The sequence below is a fragment of the Lutra lutra genome, chromosome 11 (genome assembly GCF_902655055.1).
Source record: "Lutra lutra chromosome 11, mLutLut1.2, whole genome shotgun sequence".
NCBI lineage: Eukaryota > Metazoa > Chordata > Mammalia > Carnivora > Mustelidae > Lutra > Lutra lutra.
In genome coordinates this window covers 48,118,526-48,138,201 of record NC_062288.1, presented here as the reverse complement: position 1 = coordinate 48,138,201, position 19,676 = coordinate 48,118,526, and the positions used below count along the sequence as shown (strand labels likewise).

At 35.3% G+C, this 19,676-nt stretch overlaps 1 protein-coding gene across 1 annotated transcript in view; it reads left to right on the top strand.

Annotated features, from left to right (window-relative positions):
* DGKB (diacylglycerol kinase beta) overlaps positions 1-19,676 on the top strand; it is a 723,782-nt gene that overhangs the window by 189,293 nt on the left and 514,813 nt on the right. Inside the window, 3 exon segments of the mRNA XM_047695654.1 lie at positions 9,665-9,714; positions 12,707-12,781; positions 16,430-16,549. Coding sequence (XP_047551610.1) covers positions 9,665-9,714; positions 12,707-12,781; positions 16,430-16,549 — 245 coding nt within the window.

The window sequence follows — 19,676 nt, the reverse complement described above, 5'->3', positions numbered from 1 at the left end:
TTTATGGTTTTCAACCCCCTTTCCTCTCCGCTGTCTTTGAATTTTTCAGCTCTTTTTTTTTTTTAAACATTTTATTTTATTTATTTATTTGACACACACACACACACACACACACACACACACAGACAGACAGCGAGAGCAGGAACACAAGCAGGGGGAGTGTGAGAGGGGGAAGCAGGCTTTCTGCTGAACAGTGAGCCCGATGTGGGGCTTGATCCCAGGACTCTGGGATCATGACCTGAGCCAAAGGCAGATGCTTAACTTCTGAGCCATCCAGGCACCCTTTCCAGCTCTTTTCCAAACCTGCATCAGATCCAGGCATGTTGGCCATTTTCCTTAACTGTTGCTTTAGACTCTTGTCATGGGTAAACTTGTTGGGGTCTGACACCGTCACTGGGTTTTCACCAGACTCTTCAAAGTAGATGAATGCCAGCTTCAGAACGCATGAAGATGTGCCTCTGACCCTGCTCCACTCTAGTTCTCATCTCTACTATCCTCCAATGTGGAGGAACTTAACCTGGTTTGATTATCGGGACCTTGTTTTGGTCTGTTTCTTAAATGCCGGTGCCCGGCCCTTCCCTACATCGGTTAATTCCTGTCACTCACTCTCCTGTGCGTGGACTAGACATTGTTCCTCTTCTGCCATCAAACACTTCATGTATTCTTCTGTAGTTACAGATTTTTAAATTTTTTAAACTTGAAATTTATTTTCAGTAATACTTGAAAGAAATCAAATGTTTGTGGTTATTTTAATATAAACTTATTTCCAAAATAAATCTGGAACTTATTAAACATAATATAAACTACAGGAGAGAAAAAAATGGAAAAAACAATTAAAATTAGCACAGAAATAAATAGGAGTCAATGCCCAATACAATTAACTTTGGGTGGTGAATGCTGAATTTGAATCTTAATTTCTAGGTAGCTGAACAGAAAGGAATACAGGCACACTGGCTTAGGCCAGAATTTCTTACATTTTATCACACGTAACATCACCTGCAAGGCTTATGAACACAGTTTATTCTGGGCCCCAGATGCAGGGTAGGCAATTCAGCCGGCCTGGAGGGGGCCTCAGAATGTTCATGTATAACAGATGTCCAGGGGATGCTGATGTTGCCGTTCCGGGGACCACATTTTGAGGAGCCCTGATTTATGTGGTTCCTCTGGTCCATGAAAACACATACATGCAGTTTCTCTGAAAGGAGGATTGTTTCTTGGAATTGTAGAATGGCAACAGTTTTTGGTAGGTTCTCTGGGTTATTAGATAAAATAATGGCATTGTTGTAAATGTTTATAAAAGAAATACTTTTTCCCCCAAAGTGATGTTTTATAAATCTATTTGTCACTTGCTGTCACCTCTCATCTTCCCACCTGTCTTTTCTACCAGGTATTTACCCAATGTTTAGAATAAAGATCGTTTTTTCATTGAAAGGAAACAAACAGGAGCTCTTGAACTTTCCGCCGATTGTATGTCATATCTTCACTTTACTTTACTTGCTGCGATTGTATTTTCTCACTGAGAACTTTGCTCATACCGAGGCCCGATCAGGTAGATGGTGTTTATTCACCTGCTGCCGTGGACCCTTGCAGAGTATGTGTGCACGTGCGAGCGTGTGCATGGGGGTTTTGTGTATATGTGTTGAGGTCGTGGGGGATTCCATTTTCCTCTCTCCTTGTGGTTATCTCACCCAGATGCATGGGTGAGAACGCTGTACCAAGGTTGATCTGTCCTCTCCACCCAAGCCTGCTACAGGACTTTGTGGAGATCCTTTCAGTATCTTCCTTCCTCTTTTAGTTTCCTTGCCTTTCTCCAATTTTGTGACCTCACCCCCATTTTATTTCAGTCACCCACTTCTGCAACAATACCCCATGCCTTACATATTCCAAAGACTGTTCTTACTCTAAAATTTTAAGCTCTCGTATTTTACTTTGACCACAGACTATGGTCACTTAACTTCCCCCTTCCTACTTTCAAATATAGCAAAGCACAGTATTTAAGAGCCTAGATTCTTGGTTTCACTAAATGAATGCGGCCTAGCTTTGACACTTATGAGTGACTAGGACACATTACAAAAAACAAAACAAAACAAAAAAACCAACCCTTCAGGCCTCAGTTTCTCCAGCTGTAAAATTGGGATCATAGTAATATTTATCTCATACATTACAATATCTGCTCACGTAAATTCCTTCACATCTACTAGTTCACATTAAATGTTTGTTCTGTGAAATATAAGTTGAGTATTCTCGTCTCTTAACCATTTCCCTTCCTCCTCAATTTGCCTTTTGCCTTTCGCTCATTGGACCCTCATCCCTTCAACTATAGACTGCCCCATAATCCATGATGCCAGTCATTCTTTGACACTTAGTTTCAGGCACCCAATTTCTCTGCTTATATACTGAGGTGGCAAAGAGTTAGTAAAATTAAAAAGATAATTCTACGGGTTATAACTCCACTCAAAACCTGAGCTGGCCTAGCATGCCTTCAGTGTTTTGCTGGTCGTCAATTTCTTCAGCTAAAAGTTAATCCAGATGCTTCATTGTTCCAACACCTACCTATTTAATCATCATCTTGCTCATTAGGTGTGAATTCTTGTAACTTCCTTTCATGTTACCTAGAACCTGTCAACTCCTAGACATTTTCTTTCCTCTTCTTCTTATGACTCAGGGTGAATGTGTCCCTTTGACAGTTCCCTGTTGAATAATACATAAACTGAAGCCCTTACTTAGCAACTATAAACTGATTGGACTCTACAGTTTGATCCCCACCCACTTTGTTAATCTTGCATTTACCTTTGAGCTGCACACACGTGCACGAACAGTGTCCCCGTCACATGGATCTACGTTTCGATCATCAGACACAAACCCCGAACCTTTCTATCTTTGCACCTTTGCTTCTAACGTGCATTTGCTGGGAGGGTTCTTTCTCAGCGTATGTCAGGTCCAGTGCAGTGCACGCTTGAGGTCCAGCTCATGCCGTGATTCCTCTTGCCACCTTCTAATTGAATACATTTTACTCCTTCCTGTACCCTTGTGCTGTGTCTAACTTCCCACCCTATCAGCTACCACGTGTGTGTGTATTTTAAGAGACAGATGCTAAGTAAATGATACTTAAATGGAATTGTATTGAAGTCAGTGGATGCTTGAGAAGAGAAAAATAATGTGAATTATTTAAAGGATGAAATAATATAAATTCATTTTTACTGCAACTCTTAAAAAATGTTTTATGTATTTATTTATTTATTTTTTGAGAGAAGGAGAGAGAAAGAGAGACAACGAGTCGGGGAGGTGCAGAGGGAGAGGGAGAAGCAGACTCTCTGCTGAGCAGGAAGTCAGACTCCTGGTTGGGTCTCAGGATCCTGGCACCGTGACATGAGCTGAAGGCAGACGCTTAACCAACTGAGCCATCCAGGCGCCCCTGTACTGTGACTTTAAGATAGGTACACCAATTTGGATTGGTGTTTATGAATTGTTCATGACTTAACTAAAATAACTTTTGTTAGCTTGCATTTAATGAAAATGACTGAAGAGAAATCGGTTGGAAAATAACCAGAAAATAGATAACTGACCCACAGATAATGAAGACTAATCTGTACATGAAAGTCACTGGTATGTATAGTATTAATCGTAGAACTATTGGATTTAACATTGAAGAGATCCTAAGTATCAGGTTAGTCAACTTTCCTATAGTGTCAATGAAAAAAACTGAAGCCCAGAGATACTGATTATTAATTATAGTACTAGTTTATCTGGCTGTGACTAATACCCATGATTTCTGCCTTACTGTTAAAGTGCTCTTTTTATTTTGAAAAGTTTCCTTTCCTTATCTTTATTGTCATTTCTCTGAAGGAAAAAAGGAGAAAATATTGCTTCATTGCATTAGATGTCACAAACTCCCAAGCAGCTAATTTTTTTTTTCACCTCTGCCCCAAAAGCTTAAGTGGGTCTTAAAATATATAAAACAGTAAAAAATTATGAATTAAAAGATTCCAGCTTATATGCCTTTAAAAATAAATTTTCTAATGCTTAATAACAAATTCCATATTAATATTTTTATTATGAATAATATGGTATGCCAAGTATAAAAACACTGGAGTGTATTTACTAGAATGTTCAAGGAGAAAACAGATTAAAAACTTGCAAATCTTTTGGAAGGGAAAAAATTCTAGATATAAAGAATGAACCTTATATTGCATAATATGCCTTTGCCCTGATCTTTTAACCAAATTCATGTGTGGGAGCATAATTGTTTCTATATAAAGGGAAATTACATGAACATAAAAATAGAAAAAAAGTGGGTTAAACTAACTTCTAACTTTGAAAAAGGTAGTCACATTTGGAAGCTATCATGTTGACAGAGTAATTTTAATATTGGGCTTAAAATATTTTTGCACCTAAAAATCTATATCCTTATTATGTTAGTTTTAAGAATAAGAACTATTTGTTCGATGTTTCACTTGACCTTGGAGCTTAACTTTACTTTTAAATTCTAAGAAGAAATAATCTTAAAATAATATTTGAAGCTAGGATAATTAATTAATTAATATTACCAGTATCACTCTAATGTAGTTTTAAAAGGGAAAGATTGCCATAGGCTTACCAAGACATTTCCCCCCCTCATGGTGCTAATATCTGCCTTTTTTCTTTATTTCATTAGTTTCTCTGTATCTACATAACCAATCAATTTCTAAATCCTCCACTGTAAATTCTGGTTTGGAACTCTGTGCCCTTCATTCGTTCTTTAATCTTTTCATTGTCAGTTACTTTCTTCTTTACTCTTGCTCTGTCTTCCTAGAACCATTATTTTTGGATACGGATACTCCCAAGACAGAAATTTAAATTACTTTTTCTTTCTTTTCTTACTTTTCTCCTATTTTTGTTTCTTTGTTTGTTTGTTTTGTTTTGTTTTTGACATCTGGGACCTTCTACATCTGTGATAAGTTTTTGTTTTACTACTTCCATCCTGCTTTTAACTTCACAGAGGCTTCATTTTGTTCTCAGCCTGATTCTTATATGCTCCTCTTGTTGTATGGATTGCAGATTTCCTCTTACAAGGTTTTATTCTGCCTCCCTGCTTTGTTGCTGTTTGTTGTTGTTGGTGTTGTTATTTTCCCCCAAAGTACTTGTTTTGGAAGGACTCCTTGGTGTGATGGGCAGGTGGGTGTGTGGGGGAGGTTTAAGTGTGACTCACTGAGTTAAGGAAGAGGACTTATCCTTTCAACATTCACTACTGAGACTTTCACATAAATACCTTGTTTGGGGGATAGTACCCCTACCATCCTGAGCTCAGCATCCCCTTGGTTTGAGTGCGATAGAGCCCCAACGTCTAGTCTTCCACTGGGGTAGGAAGCTGGCATACCGTCGGGTAGAGTTTGAAAGGTGGCATTTGAGGGTCCAACTTCTTTCTGTGAAGATTGTTACTTCATTTTCCATCTCATCACCTTTTTTGTGCAAATCTTTGCTTCTTCACTACCAGCTTACATTTATATTTCTTTGGTTTCTAAGTCAGTCAACCTGTGTTTCCCAGCTTCTTAAATTTGCTCATTCTTTTTTCATCTCAGATTTTCTTTTTTTTTTCCTTTTTTTAAGATTTTATTTATTTATTTGACAGACAGAGATCACAAGTAGGCAAAGAGGCAAGGCAGAGGGAGAGAGAGAGGGAAGCAGGCTCCCTGACAAGCAGAGAGCCTGATGTGGGGCTCAGTCCCAGGACTCCAAGATCACGACCTGAGCCGAAAGCAGAGGCTTATCCCACTGAGCCACCCAGGTGCCCACCTCACAGATTTTCTTTGTGCTTGTTGATTTATGCCTATCTCTTACCATGTTGTTACTCTAGTGGCTGTTCACTACAAAGCTAAGGTAAGGAGGTGTGTTCAAAAGTTCCTATTTTGCACGAACCCCACTGTGATTTTAAATTAGGAAAATAGACATGGCTCTGAAAATCAAAATCCTAGAATTTCTCTCTCTTATTTAGGACAAAAGGAAACTTCTCTGTTCTCGATTCAACTTGGTCAAATTTAGAGTACCTTAAAGTTAGTGCTCAATATGTGTATGCAATTTTTCTTACTGCTATTCTGAGTAGAACTTAAATTTCTCCCAGTTTTTCTTTGATGAATTAGACAGAATTCATAGACAGCCATTAATCCCTATTAATGTGTTTAGAAATCATTTAAAAGATGTCAGGCCTTCTACTTCAGACAAGAATGAGCAATGTGTTTTCAGACCAACATCCCTACTGGGAACAACTAGAAAATGTGTATATAGTATTTTTTTAAACTGTCTGAAAGCTTCAGGGAATTGTCAAGGCATATTGGATTTGTGGGTCAATTTTCTGGAAGAGGGGAGCCTGGCTTTTGCCACTACTTTTAAATGGCAAGTTCTTAAACAACTAAGGCTGAGAAGCTAAGCAGTTTGAGGAGACTGAGCTGTTTTTCTTTAGAGGAAAACAAAAACAAAAACAAAAAACAAATTTGAATTCCAGACTCTTTTTCTAAAGATATATGGTGGTCTCTGTGTGATGTGGAGGACTTTATAATGATTGGCCGTTCCTAGTATCTTCCATTTTTTAATTATATGTTTGATTTTTTTTTGCCTTTTTATTATTGGGTTGTTTGTCATTTTATTGCTGAGTTACAGGGTTTGTTCATATAGTCAAGAAATAAGCCCTTTGTCAGATATGTGTGTTCTGAAAGGTTCTCAAGTCTGTGGTTGGCTTACATTTTTTTCTTATTCTTTTCTTTCTCTTTCTTTTTTTTCCCCTTTCACTTATTTCTTTATTTGACTTTTTTTTTTATGAGCAGAAGTTCTAACCCTGATGAACTTTAACTTACTTTTTTTTTTTTAAATCATTGGTGGTTCATGTTGACTTACCTTACGTTTATGAAGATATCCTCCTATATTTTCTTCTAGAAGCTTTATAGTTTACTTTAATGTTAAAATTAAAGTTTCATGTTTTATAAAAATAAAGTTTAGTTTAAACTTAAAATTTATTTTGACCTCATCTTTATGTTTGATGTGAAGTAAGTGCCAATGTTGAGTGCACAGTATCACTGGGAGAGACAAAAAACTAGGTTAGTTTTAATTTCTTTTTTTAAAATATTTTAAAAAAATATCTTATTTATTTATTTGAGAGAGAGAGAATGGGAGAGAGAAAGCATGAGAGGAGAGAGGTCAGTGGGAGAAGTAGACTCCCTGGTGAGTAGAGAGCCTGATGTGGGACTCGATCCCGGGTCTCCAGGATCATGACCTGAGCCAAAGTCAGTCGCCCAGGCAACCAAGCCACCCAGGCACCCATAGTTTTAATTTTAATTTTTTTAAATAAAGCTGGTTATTGGTTTTATTTTATTTTATTTTATTTTATTTTATTTTATTAGAAGGGGAGGTGAAGAAGGGGGAGAGGGAGAGTATCTTAAGCAGTCTCAGTTCTTAGCGTGGAGTTTGATCTGGGGCTCTATCTCATAACCTTGAGATTATGACCTGAGCCAAAATCAAGAGTCGGAACTCAACCGACTGAACCACCCAGGTGCTCCCAGGTTATTGTTTTTTAAATGATATTGAGAAACACAGAGAATCATTAGGAGAGATAGAGACCCAGATTTGGAGGATAGTTCTGTAGGATCAGTGATGAAATTAAGTGCTAAATTAAACTGGGGAAAATCCCATTGCTTCCTCTCTGTGCACAAGCAGAGCACCCTTTGTTGTCAATACCCCTGACACATCCAGGAGTCTGGTTTCTCTCTCTCCAACCACTGCTGCTTCTGCAGCTCCCATCACCAGAATGAACTGGGTAGCCCCTTTTCTCTTGGGTCACCAAGATTGGTGATGGATCAGTTGGGTTTTTCTTCTGATTGATGGAGTCTGGGTCATGTGCAAACTCTGTCTTCAAGTCAGGCTAGTAAAGACAGGGTATCTGGTGTTTCATCTGTTACTGTGTTTTGTAAAGTGTAGCTTTAGGAGCATAGGAAGAAGTTTCAGACGCTGCCAAAAATGAATGGCAGGTTCCCCCACACAGAGTCTGCTTGTGTGTATGTTTTCGAGCCCATGTTTCCAACAAGTTTTACCAAGAGGTATAGGGTTTCCATATATCCATCTAAAAATGGTCAGGCAATCATTTATTCCAGGGAGGATTCAGAGTCACTGGTGCCCCTCATTCTCAAATAGAGCCAGGCTGTTGTAAATACTTGCCTTGGTCGTGGTACTGAATCTATTCTTTGAGTGGTGTGTGAATTCTTGTCACTTACAAAGTGATTTTTACTATTTTCTGCTTAACTAGAGTATCTTGAAATCTTCTTGAAAAGTCTTGCTTAGGATCCAAGTTCTGGTAGGATTTTTCTTTCTGAATATTTGTCATTTATTGAGTGTATGAGAGACAGTAATCATTATGGTTTGCAAATAAAGATATTTAGGTCCTTAGCCAGCATAACATTATGTTCCTTAATTCAATGGATACACATTTTCCTCTTACATGTTTCACATCTTGAAAGTCTTTTTGCATTTGACAATAAATAGAACATGATTAGATTGTAAGCATTTTTTCCTATTACTTGTATGCAGACTGGTTATAGCATCTTATAAATAAATAATCATATTTTAGGTTGGTGAAATGTAATAATTATTTTTAAGCACAAAAATAGTAATTAGTTAACAGATACATGATCAAGGTCATTCATTGCACAATTATGTCTCCTTTTGACCGATGTCTTTATTTAATATTGTAGACCCCAGCCATCAAGATTCTCCCAGAAATTATGCAAACCCAACAAATACTCTCACTTCCACTTCTCTGTTTTAACAGCTGTGCCATTCTTCTCTGTTTATCTCAAAATGGCACCTGCAGCCCCTTCTCTAGTCTCCTGGTGGTGTGTGAATTTATGAGGGAATCCTTAGGCTAGAGAGGCCCACTGTCCTCCTGCTTTCCTGTGCTCACTATTGCAGAGACAGGACTTTCCTTTTCCTTGTTTAATTCAAAGAGTGGTTATCCTCTGAAAGTACATCTCAGATTGCAACAAATACACCATTATAACTGTGATAATAATAATGCATTTTGTGTCTTGTTGTCCTGCATCAGAAAAATTCCCTTATTTTGCATGCTGCTTAGAGATCAACCAAAACGATGGCTTAATTTGTGTAGTGACCTACAGCTTTTGATATGCATTTGTGTGTATCATTTAATTTTCACGAGTGTGTCTTATGACAGGGTGGTTATTCTCATTTGACAGATAAGAGAACAGTGTTGGACTTTGCTCATGTGCTAGTGGATCGCAGATTCCAAATTTGGTTTCCAGACCTCCGAATCCGTTTTGTTTTATCTTATTCACTCTGTCCTTTAATATCCCGACTCCGAAGATCTAACATTCCTTCTCTTCTTTTATTTTTGAGTTTTTATTTAATGATCTTAAAATGTAAAAACTGAGCAAAAATGGTAACTTTCAGTGTTTTCTAGATATATAACAAAAATTGTTTGACCTTATATATCTGATATTTAGTATTTTTATTAATTGACTCATTCATTCTCAAATTAACTTGAGAAATGATCTTACAAATCAGTGTTTTTGAATAGGAGAGGACTGAATATTTGCTTTTGACAGGAAATTTTAAAGAATATGTCTTTTACTAACATTGATCTTACTTGCCTCTAATTTTTTTTCAACACCTCTTTTATTTCTAGTTATGTTTCGCCTCTATGACACAGATGGGAATGGCTTCCTGGACAGCTCGGTAATTTTTTTTCTTTAAATTTTCTGTGAAAATTTCAAAGTAGTTTGTTCTGAAAATGCAATGAATAAATTTATAGCTATTACCACAGAAGACACACTTAATATAATTTCTATGCACTCACACAGCATTTTGATCATCCTACTTTTTGAAAGAGAGTGATCTGAAAAAAAAATAAATAAAACTGTTAAGATTACAGTTGTTCTATTGAATAATTTTACTAGAAAAAAGTGACTTTTTATACATGGAAAGATAAAAAAGACCCCAATGTTGTTTGAATAATACATGAGAAAGTTGAGACCATTGATCTAGAAAGAAAAAAAAAATCTGAGGTTTGACACTAAGAAAAATAACAAGAATTCAAGTAGAATTGAAAGGAATTATAAAGTTAATTTAATCATTGTATCATTTTTTTCCATGTTTTAAAATTCTTTTAGTCATATATGCTATTAAAATACATATATTTATAAATTGCTTTAACCAACTTTCCTTTTTAATTTAAATTGTAACTTGTACTCTTTATCAATTTAGTCATAAAAAGCAATAGGAGAATAATACCATCTCTGAATGATTTAACTAAAAGGAATATTTAATGCTTATTGTATTTGTAATATACACAAATCATCGATAGTTTTCAAAGGAGTGATTAGATTCTTAGTTTTACTGCACAAATCAGTGCTTCAAATATAAATCCATCCAATAATGCATTTTATATTTGTTAGTGACACATTTTTCGTATATTGACTCTTCTGTAAAGGAAATAGAAGAATCTTAAAACATAGCAAGTGTCAGGCTATGGAGATCTTGAAGTATACAGGTACCTTAAATAACAAATATTTTGATATTTTTAAATTGATTATAATGAACATTACTTCTAATAATGAGTGAGTTTCTCTCTTCATCTGATACTCCTCCCTGTGGCAGAACTCAAATAGAATTCTACAAGCAAAGCAATGAAGTTGGATACATTTATATGTAATGTTGTGTAGGATAATGGCACATTAGCGTCTCCAGAGAGAGATAAAAATATTTAATTCCTCCTTTAGGAAATGACCACCAATGTAAATTGATGTGATTTGGGATTCCTTATGTTTAAGTCTCTCCAATTTTTCAAATGCTATCATTTTTAAGTGCTTATCCATTTAGGAATATTAAGCTACATGATACATTTGCTCATTTTCTGGTGGCATTTCACAGTGAGGAGTTTAGACTTTTCTAGATATTTCCATATGCTTATTGTAGCACTTCTGACTATACTAATGCAAATTATATTTAAATGAAATTTTATTTTGTTTAATGTTTCTTTTTAATTAAATTAAAAGGATGTTTCTTTACTAGGCTTTTAGCCATGGGTTGGCAGCTGATTTGAAAATTCAGTCAAATGCTTTTTTTGGTCTCTGGCCATTTTGCGTTATTGTTGTTAACATATAGTCTATTGCAATATTTATAACTATACATCTAATATTAAACAATGAGTTGGGAATAAATAAACTGATTTATGATTAAACTAGTCTATTTTATAATTAAAGGCCTGAATTTTACTTCTGTGCATTTCTCCAGGCACCTTACCACCCATTATATTTCCTTCACTATCAGGTTGAAATTGTATATTCTGATGTCATTAATCTTGGAAATTTAAAGGTGTAGCATGTCACATATTAGAGGCCACCCAGAGGAAAATTGATATTTTGAAAATGACCACTATGTGTAATAATGCTAGTGAATACTTATTGATCTTATGCAGTATGCCAGGAAGCATAAATGTATTTCATATTATAGCATGCTTACTCTTTGAAGCAACTCTATGCACTAGGTAAGAGTAGAATACTGATTTTACAGATGAGAAACCTGAATCTTAAATGACTAGTGTCAAATGCCTACATAAGAAGAGTTTCCATTCCTAAAAACATGTCCAGGGACTTTCACTCCAAATCATCAAGGCATAAATAGGCAAAGACAGACACACAATTCTAACCTATAATTCCAAAGTATTTTAGTTTAAAAATGTTCTTAACTGTACTAAGGAAACACGTTTATATTTGTATGTTTTCCTGGGGCAACCTGTGTTACCTAGACAACATTTTCATGATTACGTTTTTTCTCAAGAGAGGAATGGAGCTTTCATCAGTTTCTCAGATGGGTCCATTGTCCCCCAGACGACAACCTCTTTTACCATATTTCCTTCTTTGCTGTATGGATATCAGCTACATACATTAGATTGGAGATTTGAGTAGAATAATCTCTAACTAATATGTTTTCAAACCTTATCCTTTTTTATTTCTTATATTTTAAGTTATTATACCATTAAGGCACCACATTTAATTATGTCAGTGACTACATTTAAAATTACTATCATTTACAAAGTATGTATAATCTTTTCTGGAGATAGAGAATGAGCAAATGCTTTATTCAATAGGTATGAGCAAATGCTTTATTTATTCAGGGCATATGTATTAATTAATCATTCTTCAAAGAGTTGACACTTGAGTAAAATAATATGAAAATGCTAACTAAAATTCTATTTCCTTAAAAAATAAACTCTACATGTATTTAGCTTCCAAACTTGACTCTGAACACACCTCTAGCAGAGCAAATTATATCCATTAATGGCTAGAATAGTCAGTATACGTTCTCAGTGTATCAGATGTTCCTTTCCAAGACAGATTTTCTTCCTTAAAAAATCTTCTACTGGAAGAAAAGCTTTTTTTGAGTAATTGTGCCCTCTCCTGGTGAAAACTTCTAGACAAAGTACAAAACAAATTTATATTCAAGTGCTTCTTTTATGTATAATCAGACTGTTGAAAGGACATATTATATATAAGTTAATTTATATGTACAAATTATATATAATACACAAATTAATCATGTAACTTTTGGTTTTTGAATTACATGTTAAACAAAACAATTCTTATAAGTCAACGTTTGAAAAACTTACAAAGACCCTGTATTCACTTTTTCTCCCTCTTCTCTCTCTCTCTTTCTCTCTCCTCTCCAGGAGCTAGAAAATATCATCAGTCAGATGATGCATGTCGCAGAATACCTTGAATGGGATGTCACTGAACTCAATCCAGTAGGTATATGGATGATTTACCCATTGGCTACATTCTAGAAGGCCCATGTCGCTTTTCTCTTTTTTGGAACCCTAATATACTACTACCATTTGGTGTTTTCTTTTGATAAACCTAAATTAATATTTCTATTCAGTAGCAAAAGTGGATTCTGAACAAGAAAAGGTATACATGGTGTTCTGAAGCTCTTAGCAGTAACTTTTGCTTTTCTTCTTCATGGAAATTAATTTGAATGGCGATCTCATATATCTTTAGGTAAGCAGAAGCTGCCAGTGGATACTGCCAAGGTTATGCCATGCCATAAAATTGTCAGAGTTATTGTATGTTATTCATGATTGTCTATATTTTCCTTTTATGGAAATAGCTAAATCTTCATTCTAAAAGAAGATGAAGTCACTTAACAAGCTGGTGACAGTTGACTGTGTGGAGGGCACTGTTGTTATTTCCTGTATATGTGTTACTCAGTGCTTGTAGCTCTCTGAGATAGATACTATGATTTTACTCATTTTACAGATAAGGGAATTGGTACCCCAGCATGTTCAAGTTACTTCTCACAGCTCTTCAGCCAGTTAAAGATAGAGCTAGAAAACTGTGATAATTTGTTCAAAGAAATGATATCTAAGAGGCTTTTAAGAATATAACAACTTCTTATTTTTAACAGATTTATACCAAAAGTACAACATTATTCCAATGTATATTAAAACATACTTGATTAGAAACTTTGACTTTCGCTACAAGTAATATTTTGGGGAGAGCTGATAAGTACCTTATTGATTACTTTATTCTTGAAACCAACTAGGTTGATCAAATTGTAAATGAATTAACTATATACAAATCAATTTTATTTGAATGACTTACATTTTATAAGAATTTTTTTTAATTTTTTTTTAAGATTTTATTTATTTATTTGACAGACAGAGATCACAAATAGGCAGAGAGGCAGGCAGAGAGAGAGGAAGGCAGAGAGAGAGGAAGGGAAGCAGGCTCCCTGGTGAGCAGAGAGCCCGATGCGGGGCTCGATCCCAGGACCCTGGGATCATGACCTGAGCCGAAGGCAGAGGCTTTAACCCACTGAGCCACCCAGGCGCCCCCATTTTATAAGAATTTTTAAAAAGTCTTATAACAGCATGATAGTAGCGTGATAAGAGAGCTGTGGTAGCATTTCCTTTGCTTTGGAAAGCAGTGTCAGTAAAGTGAAACAAAGTTATATGCGGTGTCATATCCAAAGGAGGGGCACCATTCTTACTGGGATTGGGGTTCTCCAAGTTTTAACTCAACTGGTTTTTCTTTTTGGGAGGATATGGAAATATACTATGCTGTGCACATAAGGCATAACAGATATTCACAAAGTTGCAGTTTGTATATGGAATAATAAGTAATAGTGGTAACTTATATGTAATTCTAAGAATACTGCTTGAGTCATCTTAATACTATTTTCACTGAAATCAAGGGACTTCTTTTTTTAAGTTCTGTTGCCCTTTTTGGTTATGTTCATCTACATCAACTTTCTCCATTGTACTCACCTCAATACCCATGAATATTGTATGTCTTTCAGCCAAGCCTCCTGTCCTCGCTAGAGTGATAGAAGGAAGGAAGATGTTTTTCTATCAATTTTTGAAACAGAAGGGGGCACTGCTTCCCCAGAAAAAATATTGAGGGAACCAAGCACTTGAGGAAAAGGGGGATCTGGATGATTTGAAAAAGGGAACAGTTGGTGGCTAGGCAGTCTAATTATGACAAAGACCTACTGGGAAATACAGTAATAAACTATATAGCATTATTTGTCATTTGTGGCACACATTGATAAATCTGCCACTTCTATGAGTAGTATAAATAGTAGAAAGTGAAGATGAAAAGACTTACATTGGGCAGTATGTTTGCTGTCATAGGGACTGCCTCATCCTGCCTAATGATTCAACAACTCTGCCCATTTTATTTTACTTCTTTAAAAGATTTTCTTTATTGATTTGTCAGAGAAAGAGCACAAGTAGGGGGAGTGATGGGCAGAGAAGGCAGAGGGAGAAACAGGCTCCTTGCTCAGCAGGGAGCCTGACATGGGACTTGATCCCAGGACCCTGAGACCACCACCTGAGCCGAAGGCCAACGCTGAACTGAACCACCCATGTGTCCCAACTCTGCCCATTTTAAACCAGTGCATACATTTGTACACGTGGTCAGAGCCCTGATACATTTGCATATATGAATAAAGATAATCTAACATTTGAGGTCCATGGCAGTTAATAGGGAAGACTGAGACATCCTTGGACAAGGTTTTGAAAAAACAAACCCATGCTCTCACATGAGATTTATTAGGTACAAAATGAAAGCATCAGACATCTGAAACAATGCTCTGTGTTCTAGTTTTATTCATTTCACCAAGTTCATCAAAGTGCGTTCAAGGGGTGGGACATTTTAACAAGATCTTACAGCATTTTGCCAAGTTTTAAATAATTTCCCCTGCTTTTCATTTTGAACATAATAAAGTAATTATTTCAGTACCATTTTGTTCCAAAAAGTCTCTTCTTTTTCAATCTATATTTAAATTTGTATGAAGGAAAATAACCTGATTTTCAAATCAGGTTGTCTTTCATGGGGAAAACATCCATCCATGAAGTTCAGGAGTTTTTAGGCAAACAGCACTTCTATCAACATATCAAGCATTCCATTTATTGCATCTTTCAAATTTCGGTTCCAATGCTCTCTGTATTTCTTTTCTTTCCTTTCCTTTTCTTTTTTTTTTTGTGAATTGATGAAAATTGTGAATTGATGTATTAGATAAAGGTAGTGAGTTACTTTCTTTATTGGAGTTCTAACATGTTTCCCATTTTGGTGCTGTTGGATGGGTAGTATTGTACCTTCCCAGCAACCAAGGGTAGTTACTGTATTGTAACCATATAATATATAGTTGTAGTAACTATGTAATATATAGTTAATAAAACATTAACAACACCTATGTGACACTTATTATACCTACTAGATGCTCTTTAAAGATATTTATAGCATATTAACACACTTAACCCTCTCAGCAATCTTTTGGATTAAATACTGATATTACCACTATAAAACTGAGACATAAGTGTAATTACAACAAACACAATGCAGAACATTTTGGGACATTCTGTATAAGTCATCTTTAGAAAAGAAATCTGATAAAAAGACTTGATGGTTTAACTTCTTGGCTTTATTAGGTTCTGATAGGCAATTAAAAGCAACTTAATTTCCTCACCCCTTGCCACTTAGCGAAGAATCATTTCAGCTCTCTGCCATGAAGTTAATTTGTTCAGACATTATCTGGCATACATATGAATTTAAAAAATCTAGAGAAAGCAATTAAAGACCACTTTTACCCTTAAATTAAAGATACTTTCTTATTTTAGCTGTACCATTCAGGGACAAAGTATTAAAAAGTTAACCAATTATTTCTAAAAGTTGAATAATATAAGAAGTCAGGTTCTAGAAAATCTTAACAATGCTACTGTATTATCAGTTATTGGATTGACATTGTACCACCTTATCTAGATATTTATCTCTACTCTGTACTTAGCTACTTACCAGTTTGTCATAACCAATTCAATGCAATGCTTTGTTCTCTGTTACGAAATTTATTTTATTGATTCATAGCGAGTTTTCCCTCATCTCCTCTATTCCAGATCCTCCATGAAATGATGGAAGAAATTGACTATGATCATGATGGGACAGTCTCTCTGCAGGAATGGATCCAAGGAGGAATGACAACAATTCCACTTCTCGTTCTTCTGGGCTTGGAAAATGTAAGCATTTACACAAAGAGGGTGGCCTGGTGGTAAGTCAGTGGGGTTCTCTATTACACATTTTGATGATAAATTGATCTGGCCATTTTCTGTCATTAAGCATGTAGTGAGTGCCTGGTCCTTTTAATAAGTATGCCACAGGGCAATTTAAAAATAAGTCCTCTAGTAATACTTGCCACAAATACATTGGTTCATTTTAGGTATTACCGTATTATTTAATATAATTTCTCTCTTTTTTCTCTATTTAAAGTACAATCTAGTTTAAAAAATTATTGACCTTCTCATCATTTTATTTACTGCAAGAAACTCCCTAGTGTTATCGCATTCTCTGGTTCTTGTGCTGCTCCGTCTCATTCCATAATCACCCTCCCCATGAAGAAAATCTGTTTTATTGATAACCAATACTTGGAGAAGCCAATTATATATTGAGGTAGTTGAGAATACACACACACACACACACACACACACACACACATATATTATATAATATTGGAGAAGCCAATTATATATTGAGGTAGTTGAGAATACACACACACACACACACACACACACACACATATATTATATAATATTGGAGAAGCCAATTATATATTGAGGTAGTTGATCAGCCAGCCTTTCATTCTAGGCTTATCAAAAGTTTTCTTGTATCAGTGCCTCCAGTGTTACTTAAAGAGGGCTTTGGGGGAAAAGAAATCAATCTAAGGGATATGACAGTGACTTTGAAACAAAACCTTGCTACCCAACCTTGATGTTATTTTCAGTAATCATTAATTTTGAACTCAAGGCATCACTATGGAATTTTGTATTTAGCATTAATAAACAAGAATTAACCATAACATGCGTATAGTGAAATGTATACTAAGATTCAAAGAGCATTACTGATGGAAAGCACGCATACAATATTTAGAATTTTGAGCTGCAAAAACATAATGTCCACCACTTGACTGCTGACTCCAAAACTTTGCATACTTCTTGTTACCAGAGATAACAATCTTGCAGATTCAAGACTATACCACAGTTACTAAAGAGAGCAGATTTTTAAAAGCCTTCAAGAAATCTTACTGTCTGTGTTTGTAAAACATGTGAGAATATGTACAAATATGTTTGTACATATTTACATATGGGTTTGAGAATATGTAAGTGGGCTTCAGGGAAGTAGTATTTGTCTCTTTTTCACCTGATTCTTCAAATTCTTTTCCATTCAGGTGAATCTTATCCTTCATGAGGCCCATAGGATTTTAGACATGGCCAGAGGAAGGCAAAGAAAATTACTAATAGAGGATATACAGGATGTTATCCTTTTTTTTTTTAATTTAAATTTTATTATTATTTTTAAACATATATTTTTATCCCCAGGGGTACAGGTCTGTCAATTGCCAGGTTTACACATTTCACAGCACTCACCGTAGCACATACCCTCCCCAATGTCCATAACCCCACCCCCCTCTCAGGATATTATCCTTAAAGTAGTTAATAAAACAAAGCTAATATAGATCTTCTTGTCTATACATACATATTTCTACATTTTGAAAACAAATGCAGCAGTGGTTTCTTGTATCTGATGTTCTCATACTATACATAACCTGATATCTTTTTGTAATAATCTGTTGTATATCTCTATATTATAAATATTGTTTGAGTGTTTAATACACCTTCTGACAAAGTGTATATAAGTCTGTCAGGAGAAAACAAAAGACTAATTTTATAAAATGTTAACATTTTAAGGTTCAGTGTTTACTCTACACAGAAAAAGTCAAATGCTAGTCAAGGAAGTCCTGATAATAACATTTCTCCTGAAGAGAATTTTGTATTTTTATAGCTAAAATTGTGCTTACATGTGCTTATTCTAAATATTTATGTAAATTTTAGTGTGAGAGAATGTTCAGGTATGAGTAACTAAACCATTTGGTAGTTGGGGTGTTGGACAGCAAAATGCAGAAATACAGTCTTAGTCATCTATATTTAAAATAGTACAGAAAGATTTTGTAATGATGTTCATCTTTGGAAACTACTATTTAGAAATTGTTTATAATTCAATTAATAAATATAGGTATTTGTAAAGTTATGAAAATGGCATGGGTAAATGGAGTCCACAGATTTAATATGGATTTAATGCAGACGCTTTCAAACAAACAGTACCTCATCAGTTTCTGGTGTGGCAGTAACTTTATTTCAGTTGAATTAGAATTCCTTGTCATTAATTTCTGTTAGGTAATTTAATTTACAATCATATTCTTACATTTATGGTTTGTGTTTTTAGTCATAGGAGATGTTTTTGGAGCGTAATAGGAGAGATCAATACAGGGTTTCAAAGCAGTAACCAGTACTACATTTCAAAATTGTGTTTCCGGTCAAGGCCGCTAGATGGCAGGGCAACATCGTTTAACATTTACATATCAACTTAAGTAGGAGCAGGGATTTTTTCCCCCCTGTACAGAACAATTCAAGAGAGTTAAATCCCTTTTCCTTTGCTTTTTTAAAAAAGAATAAGCCAATAATCCTTTGAATTGTCTTTTAATAAAATGTATAAGCCATGTAATTATGATCACGAAACAGAGCATTTATTTGTTAGAAACAGCTTTTTAATTCCAAGGCATGGAAAGTGTTTTACAAAGCAGGAATGACACAATGACAACTGAGTGATGAGGGCCTTTTTTTAGTAATTGAGATTTATTTCCTTTTCTGTAGGCAGTTAATGTGTTATGTTATTACCTGTAGAGAATGTGATTCATGATGCCATTTCCCCCTTCCTCCCCCCACAACCCTCCCCACCCCACTTTTGCTAATCAAATTGGAAATCCAGAAGCTTTAGGTTGAATCCAGCCATTTATTGTGCAGCCTGTCTTGTTATGTTGTCCTATATATTCTTGTCTTCTGTCAATTATGAGCTCGGGGAGTAGATTCTGATTAAGAGTGCATGTTAAATACCATGGTGTATTTGAAAGTGACTGTGGTGTACTAGCCAAATTACACAGATAAGAGCATTGTCCTGGGAGAGCAATCCTTACTTCTAGTGCAAAGCAGAACAGTTGTGATTTCATTGTAGTTTATTTTTCTCTATCAACAGAATTTAAAAACCTACTCTATTTTGAATATTATCTATTTGGGAACCAAAATGAAAAATGGA